The 13,128-nt window shown below is 36.2% G+C and overlaps 1 protein-coding gene across 1 annotated transcript; it reads left to right on the forward strand.

Moving 5' to 3' along the window:
- Positions 1 to 1,820: 1,820 nt before the first annotated feature.
- LOC128239652 (ceramide synthase 2-like) lies at positions 1,821 to 10,245 on the forward strand. Its single transcript, XM_052956171.1, has 10 exons — positions 1,821 to 2,089; positions 2,534 to 2,660; positions 3,923 to 4,029; positions 4,421 to 4,478; positions 5,087 to 5,137; positions 5,983 to 6,075; positions 7,397 to 7,525; positions 8,249 to 8,355; positions 9,116 to 9,278; positions 9,933 to 10,245. The coding sequence occupies exons 1-10, from the start codon at positions 1,902 to 1,904 to the stop codon at positions 9,984 to 9,986; spliced, it is 1,077 nt and encodes a 358-aa protein (XP_052812131.1). The 5' UTR covers positions 1,821 to 1,901; the 3' UTR covers positions 9,987 to 10,245.
- The last annotated feature ends 2,883 nt before the right edge of the window (positions 10,246 to 13,128 follow it).

Consider the following 13,128-nt stretch of genomic DNA (forward strand, 5'->3'; position numbering starts at 1 on the left):
AAAAATATAACTTGTATGCTAGTAAGATTGACCTTTACGGCATATTCAAACAAAATGCACCGACCAGAAACAGAAATTCGCCATTACGAAAGAACCGGGAGGTTGAAAAACAACGGATTTTTCCCCCCTAAAACACGTTAAGAACAGACTGACATGCAAACTTTGCGCATGCATTTGAAAGAGAAGCTTAACATATCATTCCTACCGATAAAAACTCGTTGAGTAAGACGCGTATTTATCCAAATACATTGTAGAACGCTTTTTGTTGCAGTATTTCGTAATAACCTTTTCATGGTTATCTTCATGCACGTTTTTCTTCTGATTCAGATTGTGTGACGAAATTAGAAGTTTATAGGAACAAATAGGAAACAGCTACATATTCTTAAATCTGTTTTGCAAATGTTTCCGGAGTCTGAATTGTACGTGTATAGCAAAAGACATTTAAAACGCTTTAATTATTTGTAACCATCTTGGATGTCGTGTTAAATAAATATTGAAATATGTGTAGCCCATCGTCTAGCGAAACCATGCGCTTGTGAACTGGCCACACAGCTAGCATAGCTTGCCGATGGTAACTTGGTTTTACTTGACCAGTATCATCAATCATAGTTTTAATGCATCTGTAGTTGATAGTTGAATGAATATCGAAATGAGTGTGGTACAGCGATAAGCGAAACCATGTATGTGTAACGACGCAAAACAGCATCGCCGCATAAACAAAATCGCGTTTTTTCAACGCATAAACAGGACTTTCTTATTTGGCAAAAAGGCACACTTTCGCCGCATAAAACAACAACAATTAAAACACATACTAGTACAAAAAATGGTTGATAAAGTTTCATCAAGATCGGACTTAGTTTTTTGTGTCCACTTAACGAAGCTATGAACAAGAATTTTAGAGACGTAAATTCTGACAAAGATTTAGTAAGATCGGTTTAAATGTGAACCAAACCAATTGATCTTTCTGCGAAAATGTTTGAAATGACGATTGGCCCGACGAAAGGCGGGAATATATGTTACGACAACGTGTTCGCACAACACCGTCATTTGGGACAATCAGAAAATTGAATCGTCGTATGACGTAACATATATTCTCGCCGTTTTGTCAGGCTGACGGGCATGCACTCTAGACAATGCGCACTTTCAGCTCCACATGTGTTTTTTTTTTGTGCTCAGATAAATGTATGGATGAATTATTTCCTTGTCAAGAATCACTGGTAATTGTGCGATTGTGAAATTTATTCACGTCTAGGTTATCAGCGTATATTTACACCTCAAGTTCCATTCCTTAAATGAACTGCCTTTCGGCAAATCGATGAACGCAACATCTTCGGATATGTTCGGATCGCAATTCATCGCATTACAATGTACATCAAGAACTATTGATCTTGTAATTATTTGTATTGTGTCAGCAGGTCCCGTAAAATATAAATCAGCATGTTAGAAACGAAAAAACAACACGTTTATGCGGCGATGCTGCTATGCGGCGTTACAGGGCTGGCCGCACAGCTGATATAGCTAGCCGATTGTAACATTATATGTGTATATATGAGTGCTAATCAATTGTATTAATGTGCATACTATTTATACCGAACATTACTGAATATAACCTTTGTCAACAGTATCGTTTGATTATCTGATAATTGTATTTTGGGGCAGAGGCCTGGATTTACAATAAACTATATGTTATGTTATGTAATGTTATTCACTGTGTCAATATGTATGTACACTTAAGATACGAAATCACGTACCTCTATCGAACAACTTCACAAAGATAAAATTCACTTTCACATTGATATAGAGATGTCAATAGTGTAGACGTGTGGATGTACCAAACATTTGATCAATTAGCTTAAACAATATATTGCAAAAATAGTATAAAAAAACCTTATGTATTGACAATGGGACTGTACGACATTTTATGGGATGACAAAATATGGTTTCCCGAAAACTCTACGGGAACAATGTACGGATGGAAGGATTTGCAGAACCAACCAGGATCCGACGTGTATTTTCCAGAGTTACGGGACCTTAATTTGTCAATTTTGTTAGGAGCCGTCCTTATTTTAGTGCGGTTTATCTTTGAAAGGTAAGGCCTCATGGCATTGTTTATTACTGAAATATTTTCGTAGAACATCTGTGAAACCATGAATTGGTAATAGTTGACAATGGTGCAAGTATAATACCTATCCATGAACTATTGTGCTTTAGGCAACATTGCAAATATTTACAAAACAAATGTTTGAACGTTTTTAACGAAAAGGCTTAGATCCGGATGAGTTTTGCCCGAAATAATGTAATGCTAACTATAAAAAAAACAATGAAAACTGCAGAGACACACTATCACAGTGGCTAATGGGTTAATGTAAAGTTTCGAAGAAAATATAAACCCTTTGCTTTGCTCCATGCATAACATTGTAAAAACTTGGAAGTCTGAAACAAAAGCAACCAAGGAAATATGGAATTCATGATTTCAGTTCTTCCATAGAACGTTTAACATAATTCTTACTTTGTCTTTATCACGTGGCGACAGATTTATTGCTAAACCGCTTGGCTACTATGTCGGTGTTTCAAGGAAGAAACCCAATCCACCGCCTGCAAATAAAGTTTTGGAACAGGCACACAGGTCGAAATTGAAGATTGACAAAACACTGTTGCAGGTAGGAAAACTCACATGTTAAGTTGGTTACACCCTTTCATATGCATAGCGATAAGATAAGATAAGACAAGATAAGATAAGATAAGAGTCTCCAGGTCGCATATCGTGCGTACCGGCCCATAACATTCAATACTGCATATAATTGCTATTAAAACAGACACAGCGCGCGCGCGCACACGCACACACACACACACACACACACACTATCACACGCACAAACACACGCACGCACAAACACGCACACGCAAGTGGGGCTATATTGGAATCATGTTATAAAGGAAACCCGTCCGTCCCGTCCCTCCGACCCGATTTCATGACTCGTCCATATGTGTGCCATTCAAGGTGAGATTTCGCTATAATTTCGCATTCGACTTAGTCAAGTCACAGTTTTATTGGCATATTGAATAAGAACTTTGCAATACACAAGAATATACTAGATGACATTTAATGATCACATACATTGAGTGAAATATTTAAGCATACTAAATACGTGAAGTTAAGCATTTCTTCTACATGTAGCAAATGATAAAACGGTATCAATATTATTCATCATTTTGTCATAATCACAGGTCTAAGCCAGTGTATATACACTGTTTCCCGTAATACCTCGGTCTATATTGTGTGCGTATGTCCTAATAATGAGGACGCATTCGCAAGTGACCAACATGATATGAAGACGTGTCGCGTGCCACAACTGGGTCTATGGTTTCAAGGTCAATGTCATTGCGCGCCAAAGAACTTTGTCAGTTTTGCTGTATAAACATAACTGGTGGTAGTTGTTCGCGCCGATTCATAACTTTGTCATTCAGGTTGGGATTTAGGAAGATTTTGGCATATTTGACTGCAATAAAATATCGCCGTGTTGCGCGCTACACTCGGTTCTCCAGATTCAACATCAAAGTCACTGCGCACCTATTAGTATTTTAAGTGTCGACATATAAGCCTTCGTAATAACAGTGGTTTGTGTCCGGTCCTTAACTGTCAAGAATGGTTAAATTAGGAAATCATTTTGCATAAAAGACTACGACAAGAATGCAGCACCCGAGTTCTTAATTTTCATGGTCAAGGTCTTTGTGTGTGGGAGGGGGAGGGGGGAGTTATGTGCACTTAAACTTCACTTATCACTTTGACTTTATTGATAATTTTCGTTTGATATTGTGGCAAATAAGAATTAGTTTCCTTCATAAAATATTTAAACATTAATAATGATTTTTATTTAGATATTTACCTGAGTCAAGCTTACCTAGTGTTTCTTTTATACAGACATTATGCAAACAAACAGATATGACGGAAAGACAGATACAAACATGGCTGAGAAAACGAAAGGCAATGGATTCTCCATTACTGATAGACAAGTTTGCCGAATGCAGGTATGGAACCTGGATTTTCTATTTGTACCCTGGTATTTTCATGATAAAGTTGACATGTAAAACAATTTGAATAAAACAATATCTTATCAGATTTACCTCAGTAGTTTAGTTTATAATAACTTATTTTTGCTCGATTGTGACGGACGCTTGTAGCTCATAGAATTACTGTCCATTTCCGGTGAGTGAACGAGTACTGATGTCCATTTTGAGAGGTCATGAGAAAGTAACCCTAGTGGGGATTGAACCAACAACCGTTCAGGCAAGAGGCACTTTTACCACTGGACCACTCTCAACTTCTATGTCATATATTTACAACGTGTAATTATACCATGACGTTGTATTGTCGTCTTCGTAACATTGCCTCCATCGCGGTATGCAATTTATTTTGCAGCTGGCTTTTTCTCTTTTACGCAGTTGCTGGAGTCGCAGGCTCAGTTGTTTTGTGGAATGTAAGTGTTGTTTTTTTGTAATATTCTTGCCCAATACTGATTCCAAAGCCGATGGATATATTGTCAATCTTCGTTTGCTTTCATATCTTTGCCAATACTTATGCTAAAGTACATGTCTATATTGGCCAATCTTTGATTGTTTTCATATCTTTGCCAATACTTATGCTAAAGTACATGGCTACATTGGCCAATCTTTGATTGTTTTCATATCCTTGCCAGTAGTTATGCTAAAGTACATGGCTCGATTGGTCAATCTTTGATTATTTTTATATCCTTGCCAGTACTAATGCTAAAGTACATGGCTAGATTTGCCAATGTTTAGTTTCGTTCCTAAATTTTGCTCAATACGCATGTTGAAGTGTATGGCAATATTGGCCAAACTTTTATTGCTTGAAAATTCATAACAAACATGCGCGTGCAGAACATACATATACAAAATGTACAAGTATTTAAGGATTGAGAAGAAAGCAAAATACTTATATGAAACCCCTATCCTTTACATATTATAAAAGGAGCATATTGTTTTGAAACCTCTTAGTTGGATTGCCCAGTAAAGCATCATTAACGTCATTCGATATTCCAAACTGAAATTGTTTCTGTCTTTACAGAAGCCTTGGTTATGGCAAACGAAATACTGCTGGATCGGATGGCCTCTCCAGGTAGTCTTAAAAAAAGTTGTTTGTTGCATTGAAAAGTAGTTGAATAGTATAACAAACTCTATACTTTTATTTCAAAGCTTTATTTTTTTTTTGTTAAATACTTATAATAAGTCACTATTTTCCATCGTCAGTGGAAGAGATCGGATGTTGTTTTTTCAGTGCACGTCGGTATATGTTGTTTATAATAATAAATTAGAACTATGGTTCTATACGGACTATATCACCGAATGAGCTTTGCCCGAATGCGAATGTAAATAACATTACACACACATTAGAACTATTTTCAGTTCGTCCTTTATGCACCAGTCAATTGTAACCACGCCCCCCCCCCCAGGTCCGGAGAATAGCGGGGACATTGACTTTCGGTCAAGCCAAGCCCGGGTAAAATGCCCGTCCTGCGGGGACGAACTGCTGGTAAAATCCCCACCAAATGCCCCCGCACCCCAGGGACACTAGGTAATGCCCATTTCCCGCTATTTTTGGCGCGAAGACAAAGCTCCGCATTAACCAGTCACTGCGGTGCCACCTGGAAGGTAAAAACACGACCCATTTCCCCGACTAACCCCGTTATTGCCCCGGACCTTGGGGGTTGGGCGTGGTTACAATTGACTGGTGCATTATATGTTGATAAAATATGTGTTAATGTCGCTCACTGCATTGTATAGTTGTTTTGTTGTAATGTTGATGTATTTATATCTTAGAAATGTAACTCAAAAATATGAAAAGTGTACGTTTAATAAATGTTTTCTGTTCTGTTCATGATTAAACACGCTTTCATTGCAATTGTAGTGGTGAATAAACTTAATAATGTTCGATTAATGACATTTTCACAATCCTATTTTCAGAATATACCACGGGATGTGTATTGGTACTACACCATTGAAGCGTCATTCTATTGGGGATTAGTTTTCACCCTGTTTAGTGACACGAAAAGAAAGGTAACTTGACTCTTTCAACAGTTATCTGGTACGTACTCCTTTGTTCGTATATTGAAATGAATTATTCATGTTAATTAACTTTGATACCGTCCATATAGTTACATAATTATATGTTCATTGAAATATCCATGTATAATTTACAATATCCGTTGAATGCGGTACAATTGAGGGCAAGTGCAGATGACAGTTTACCATACTTTTACATACATTTTTTAATGTTTTGAGAATGTTACTCGAGGTTGTTCACGTTGTTGCACTACTGCCCTGTGTTCAGTTACGTTTGCGGCTAATTTTGAGATTTGATTCCCCGCATTTGTTGCATGCGCTACTATATAGCAGGAAGCGCTCTGTTTCGGGATGTTTAGATTTATTCCAGCACAATCCCAATACTCTATTATAAATTTATTACAGCACATTTCCAAAATTCTACTTCAGGATGTATAGATTTATTACAGCACATGTCCAATACTCTACTCCAGGATGTATAGATTTCTTACAGCACATTTCCAATACTCTATTCCTAGATTTCTTACAACACAGTTCCAAAACTCTACTCCTAGATTTATAACAGTACATTTCCAAAATTCTACTTCAGGATGTATAGATTAATCAAAGCACATGAATTCCAATACTCTACTCCAGGATGTTTAGATTTATTACAGCACATTTCCAATACTCTACTCCTAAATTTATTACAGCACATTTCCAAAATTCTACCTCAGGATGTATAGATTTATTACAGCACATTTCCAATACTCTACTCCAGGATGTATAGATTTATTACAGCACATGTCCATTACTCTACTCCAGGATGTATAGATTTATTACAGTACATTTCCAATACTCTACTCCAGGATCTATAGATTTATTACAGCACATTTCCAATACTCTACATCAGGACGTATAGATTTATTACATCACATGCCCAATACTCTAGTCCAGGATGTATAGATTTATTACAGCACATTTTCAAATTCTACTTCAGGATGTATAGATTTAATACAGCACATTTTCAATACTCTACTTCAGGATGTATAGATTTATTACATCAAATATCCAATACTTTACTTCAGGATGTATAGATTTATTACATCACATATCCAATACTTTACTTCAGGATGTATAGATTTCTTACAGCACATTTCCAATACTCTATTCCTAGATTTATTACAGCACATTTCCAAAACTCTACTCCTAAATTTATAACAGCACATTTCCAAAATTCTACTCCAGGATATATAGATTTATTACAGCACATTTCCAATACTTTACTTCAGGATGTATAGATTTATTACAGCACATGTCCAATACTCTACTTCAGGATTTCACACAAATGGCAGTTCATCATTTTGCGACACTCGTGCTTATATATTTCTCGTGGATGATGAATCTAGTCAGGATGGGCACTCTTGTCCTTCTACTGCACGACGCGGCTGATCCTATTCTAGCAGTATGTACACTTATGTTGTACAATGTCTAATGTACTATTTTAGAAATATAACCCACAACTGAGGTTATATGACATTATAAGGACCGGCCAGGCAGCCACCGAAAGTGTATATGGACCGAGGCGTTAGCAGAGGTTCATTCACTTTCGGAGGCTGACTGGCGTTTCTTATAATGTCATATATATGGCCCGAAGTGGTGTGCTATATTTCTTATATTATACCAGTTTTCATTACCATTCAATATTTTAAAGCGCTTTAAATGTGTTTTATTGAACAAAGCTAATAATGTTAACTTGCGACAAGTTTTCGCCGTTGTGAAAATAGCAAGCCGCACTTACCAATTGTATGACGTCAGCGGTCCATATTACATTTTTGGCGAGGTCCGGACCGGTCAAAAATATAATATGGACCGCTGACGTCATAAAACTGGATTTTCATCAAAATACAGTGATATACGGACCGATCGATTTGATATATACAAAGAAGGGAGATTTAATATTGCAATATGTTTCTTGACTTTAATATGCGGGTGTGGAAACGGGGTCCATAACCGCTAACGTCTTTGTCTGAGTTTGAAACTCAAGGCAATAAGATTTACATGTATTATGTATTGTATATTAATAAAATAAACAGATAAACCAACTATTAGTCTAGCCATGTCTTTCACAGAGGCATTGAACTTCCAATTTCACACTCTTAATTGCTTCTTTATTTATATTCTTCAGCTTGGCAAACTATGCAATTACAGCAAGCACACGCTGGTGAAGGAAATTTGCTTTACATTCTTTATAATTGTCTGGTTTATTACTAGACTTGGATTTTATCCATTTTGGTGAGTATAAATATTGAAATGACCATCGTTTTCAGTTTCAGCTTTATGTTTATCAGTTTGTCCCATGCAAGTCTATGCTTTGTCAAGTTGGCTGGGTTGGATATTAAATTCGTCATACCACCATCAGGGATTTCTATAACATTGTGTGCTTCTTGATTGGTGGTGGTCCGTTTGTTTCAACCATCCCTGTGCAAAGGGCCTATTTTTATACACTACGCTGAGTGCCACGGTGAACCGCAAAGAGAAGAATGGCTCATATAGAAGTTTTTATAAGATTTGTCAGTGAGATAAAATAAAATCTCATTGCTTCAAGCAGTGAAATAACAATTTGATGTTTTTCATTACATTCACATACAATTTGGCGCGTCTTTCTGAAAAAGCTGAGTATTCTGTATATCTATATTTAGGCATATAATGAAAAGATGAATTGTTTGTTGCAATATAAGATCGCAATATAGCCTTTGATCCTCACTTAGTGAAAAATACGACGATCTTCCATTAAGAACAAATAATAAAACTCTATCAATTATCATTTTAGACTTAAATATCAAACATAGATTTAAATAACAAGAAGCACAATCTACCTTCAAAGTATGGTCTTGAAAAACGAATTGCACTACGGAAGCCGCCATATAAATCTTATCCCTGATAATATTACGTACATTTTGTCATTTTCCTCGATAACGACATTTTTACTATGAGACATGTGAGTAAAATTGTCGTGGTTGATGTTCCAGTAATAGTTCCATTATGACTTCAGTATACTGTGGAGTACAACTGTTGAACCGTACCAGTATCTGATAGAGAAGACCTTCTTCACCCATTGGTTCTTCAACTTCTTCCTGTATATGCTAATGATCCTCCATTTGATGTGGACCTACAGTATTATCAAGGTCGCGGCCAGGAAGTTCCAGAAAGGGGATGTTAGTATCAATATTTCACTTATTAATTAAAAAAAATAATGATATACAACATATGTTACTGAATAGAAAGACTATTGGTGGCACAAACAGCTTGCCGTTTCATAAGGATACTTCAAAAAGTTATGTTACAAATGATAAACTTATATTAGTCAGTTTATTAACAAATACCTTCTAGCATATTGTTCGATTTTTTTATCAACATAAACCAGGCAAAAAGCTTATGTTAGATTATCAGTGTGTGTATACCACGTGACAAATTGCGTCATAAATGCTACGTCGGAAGGCAATATTTTGCTTCGAATGAAGGCTTTAAACACAGATAACTTTTCTTTTACTTCATCATTTTAAATGAAACAAAGGCCAGTCTATGCCGCTGAAAGAGCCCCGCCTGCGTTTTATTACCGGAGTTTGATAAGGTGCTTAGTTTCATCAAACACTTTGACAACTCTGTTTCTAAAATAATGTTTGGACAGTGCTCCGGCAGACGGTCGTCTTGTAAAAAGGTTTGTGGAAGTGTTTTAAGAAACTAAACACGTGCCTATCGGAATTTTCATTGGCTGAGAAAGTAGTTTGTATTCTAAGACTGCATAAAAGTTCAGTTACCAGAACGTATTACATGTAATTGTTTTTTTTCTGCATTTATTTTCCTCTCAGGTAGCTGACGTAAGGAGCGATTCCGAATCGAACGGAATCAGTGACAGTGACTAAATGCATAAAATACACGGGGGATACCGAGAGAATACACACTTCATGATGCCAGTATCTGATCAGAGCGAACATGACAAACCAATCCATTGCTCAAAAGCCTATATTGATTCGAATGCATTTGTTTTCTGCCAAAGTCGTATTTAATCATATGAACTACAGACCAATCAAACATTACTATTTGTATGTATTTGTATGTATACTGTTTTGAGTATACATGCACTGGCTATACAGAGAGATTCAATAAAGTATAGTTGACTTATGTATCTGAATTCCTTAACCAGAAGATCGGTTGATTTTCTGTAACCTGTGATTATCTATAATTTTATGATATTTGCAAGTTCACCATTGCGTTGTACTTGCGTTCCATGTTCCAAGGGATTGTGCAATATATCTGCATTGTTAAAAACGTAAACAAAATACACTGATACAAATATAGTATACAACTAGTATATAGGTGGGTGTCCTTTTTCCCTAATTTGGACCCCACAAGAATAAATTTGCTTCTGTAGGGGGGGTGGCATAATTTAAAAGTGCCTCCCCTCCGGGGGTTATATGTTTAAATGGAATAGCCCTCGGTAATTAATATTTTCCATAAATGCATTATTTAGTAAGTAGTTAAAACTGTATCACTCAAATATATGTTGTTATATTATACATGTGTATGCATTGATTTTAAATACGAGTGTCATTTTAAAGAATGGAAGAAAATCTAACAAGAGATTTAGTAACCAAAACAACATTCCTGTAAAAACCTGTTTATTGGTTTTGATTATGTGAGTTTATCAAGGTCTGCCCGCGCCTATGCATGGCTTGACGTCATCACGACGTAAAAAGTGTATAAATGCAATTTGTGACAGAAGTGACTGCAATCCCCAATCAAATCCAGACATTGGAAGACTTGAAGAAACAGAGTGAGATACAAGAGATCCGGGTGCGATACCCTAGCTCGTTGCGAAGAGGCCTCTTGGTTCTTTTACGTGTTCGGTGTAAAGTACCGATACACGGGATACAATTCCCCTGGGTTTTAACCATACTGTGTACACACTCCCCTTTTTTAACGCCGAGCTATAGGCAAGGGGGCTAAAGGTACCCTAGTGTATGGCTATACGCGGCCGGGGGTTGTATCCCCGGAGCGAACGTTTTAACACTGAGCTACTGGGGCGGTAAAGCCTGGTTATGGGTGTGTACACTTATCTATACTCTTACTCGGGCAAGGCCGATTCGACGAGTGCTTCAATAACATTGTAATTAATTTTAGGTTTTTGGAGCATAGTGCACAGTAAAAATGTTACCCTGGTTAAAGCTTCTCTGGTTCTTTAACGTGCACCAGTGTATAGTACTTTCACGCGGGGCCCGCATATAACGTCCCTCCCGGAAGACGATTAGTGGGTTTGTAGTGTTGCGGCGGGGAATCTAACCAGCGAACCCTGGATTGACAGACAAGTGCGTAACCACTAGACCACGGATCCGCCACAGAGAATGGCTATTATGCGGGAGTTCTTAATACTCGGCGGACAATGGACAGCACCACCCCATTATTCAACCAACGGCTCTGATTACGAACAATCTCAAGTCTGGGTTCAGGCTCAAGTGGCAAAACTGCAAATCTTTATTTCATAACAACTTTATTTCTAGTTGAGTTTTGATGATTAAATATGCTGAATTTCATTTCGAAATATTATAATTTGAACTTTATTTTTTTTTATAAAACGAATGGAAAAATGGATTATTTTTTGTAATTTTATAAAGTGTTTTTTGTTGGTCTAAACTTGGACTTGAGACTGATCGTTATCTTGGCCCCACGACACTGAAAGCCATGGTTATGACCAATGGTATGTGTTTCCATCGCTACACGGACATCAAAGACGCCGACGACACCAAGGATATGGCACTGCTTAGATTGACTTTCTTCAAAACAGATACATGTAATTCAAATAACAAATCGTACTGTCAGTTATTGACTTTTAATATGAACAGTAAGCATTACATTACTACTTTACTACATGAGAAATGATAAAATACACAATGCGTATAAACTAAAAATACAAACTTTAAAATTAGTCCGACGAGCAGAAACGTTCTAATGGGCATATGCCAACGTGTTACATGCATTCCATCAGAGACAACTCGTCATGCAGAATACAAATTGTGTTTTGAATATACAAGTACGTGTCATCATAATATGTGAATTCCAAAAGTACAATGTTTCCGCTAATAAAGTTTCAAAATAGGCCGAAAAAGTGTGTTTCTTCAATGTTAAAATTTACTTGGATTTAAATTACGGTATTTAACGAAATGAATGTTCAAAACATAATTATGGAGTAACATAAGCCATTTAAGAACAACTTTCTGATAAGTCAATAACAACACAAATGTCTTGACTCAGACAAAAAATATTATATGTGGCAAGGCTGTAGATGTTACACTACGGACGAAGGTATACCCCTAATGTATATTGTACACATACAAGGTTGAGGCAGATACATAATGCTACAATGTAAACGTATTGGTGATGAAGAAAAAAACAGATGGATGAAAACCTCTAAATACAGTAGGGGTCGTATTCATAATACATCTTGATGGCCTAGTTTAAGCCTTCTTTAAGTGACCCCCCCCCCAAAAAAAAAAACACCAAAAAACATGGATAGTACACAACTCCTGTGTATTTATTTTTTATCCTAATTGCCTTTTAGTTGTTGCTGTTGTTGTTTTCAAACAATAATAATCATATTATTATCACATATGTAACAATGCCTTTGAATATTTGAATAAGAATAAGCTATATATAATAGCCCATATCTGAATTCCTTTATTGTCATTGCCTTTATTGAAAATACATACTTTTATATTGAACACACTAACATTTTTCTTTGCAATTGATTTTGATAAATTTTAAGAAGTTGACTTAAGTTAAGAAATGACTTAGATGTTTTATGAAAGCCGGCCCAGGAAATGAGATAATTAATCAGAATGATAAACTTCAATATTATAATATAACACATAGAAAACAGTCTAGATATTAAATGTAAAACAAAACATCAGGAACACTAACATTTGAACAAAACGGTATATTCACAATATTTAAAATATAAAATATATATATAAAGCTATTACTATTATAATATATCAATATATTACCCAT

The sequence above is a fragment of the Mya arenaria genome, chromosome 1 (genome assembly GCF_026914265.1).
Source record: "Mya arenaria isolate MELC-2E11 chromosome 1, ASM2691426v1".
Classification (NCBI taxonomy): Eukaryota; Metazoa; Mollusca; class Bivalvia; order Myida; family Myidae; genus Mya; species Mya arenaria.

Bases quoted from the DNA above. Each gene is read 5' to 3' on its own strand.
- LOC128239652 (XM_052956171.1), top strand. From the start codon at position 1,902: ATGGGACTGTACGACATTTTATGGGATGACAAAATATGGTTTCCCGAA. The intron at 5,138-5,982 runs GTAGTCTTAAAA...TCCTATTTTCAG, and splicing joins GGATCGGATGGCCTCTCCAG to AATATACCACGGGATGTGTA. The intron at 9,279-9,932 runs GTTAGTATCAAT...TTTTCCTCTCAG, and splicing joins GGAAGTTCCAGAAAGGGGAT to GTAGCTGACGTAAGGAGCGA.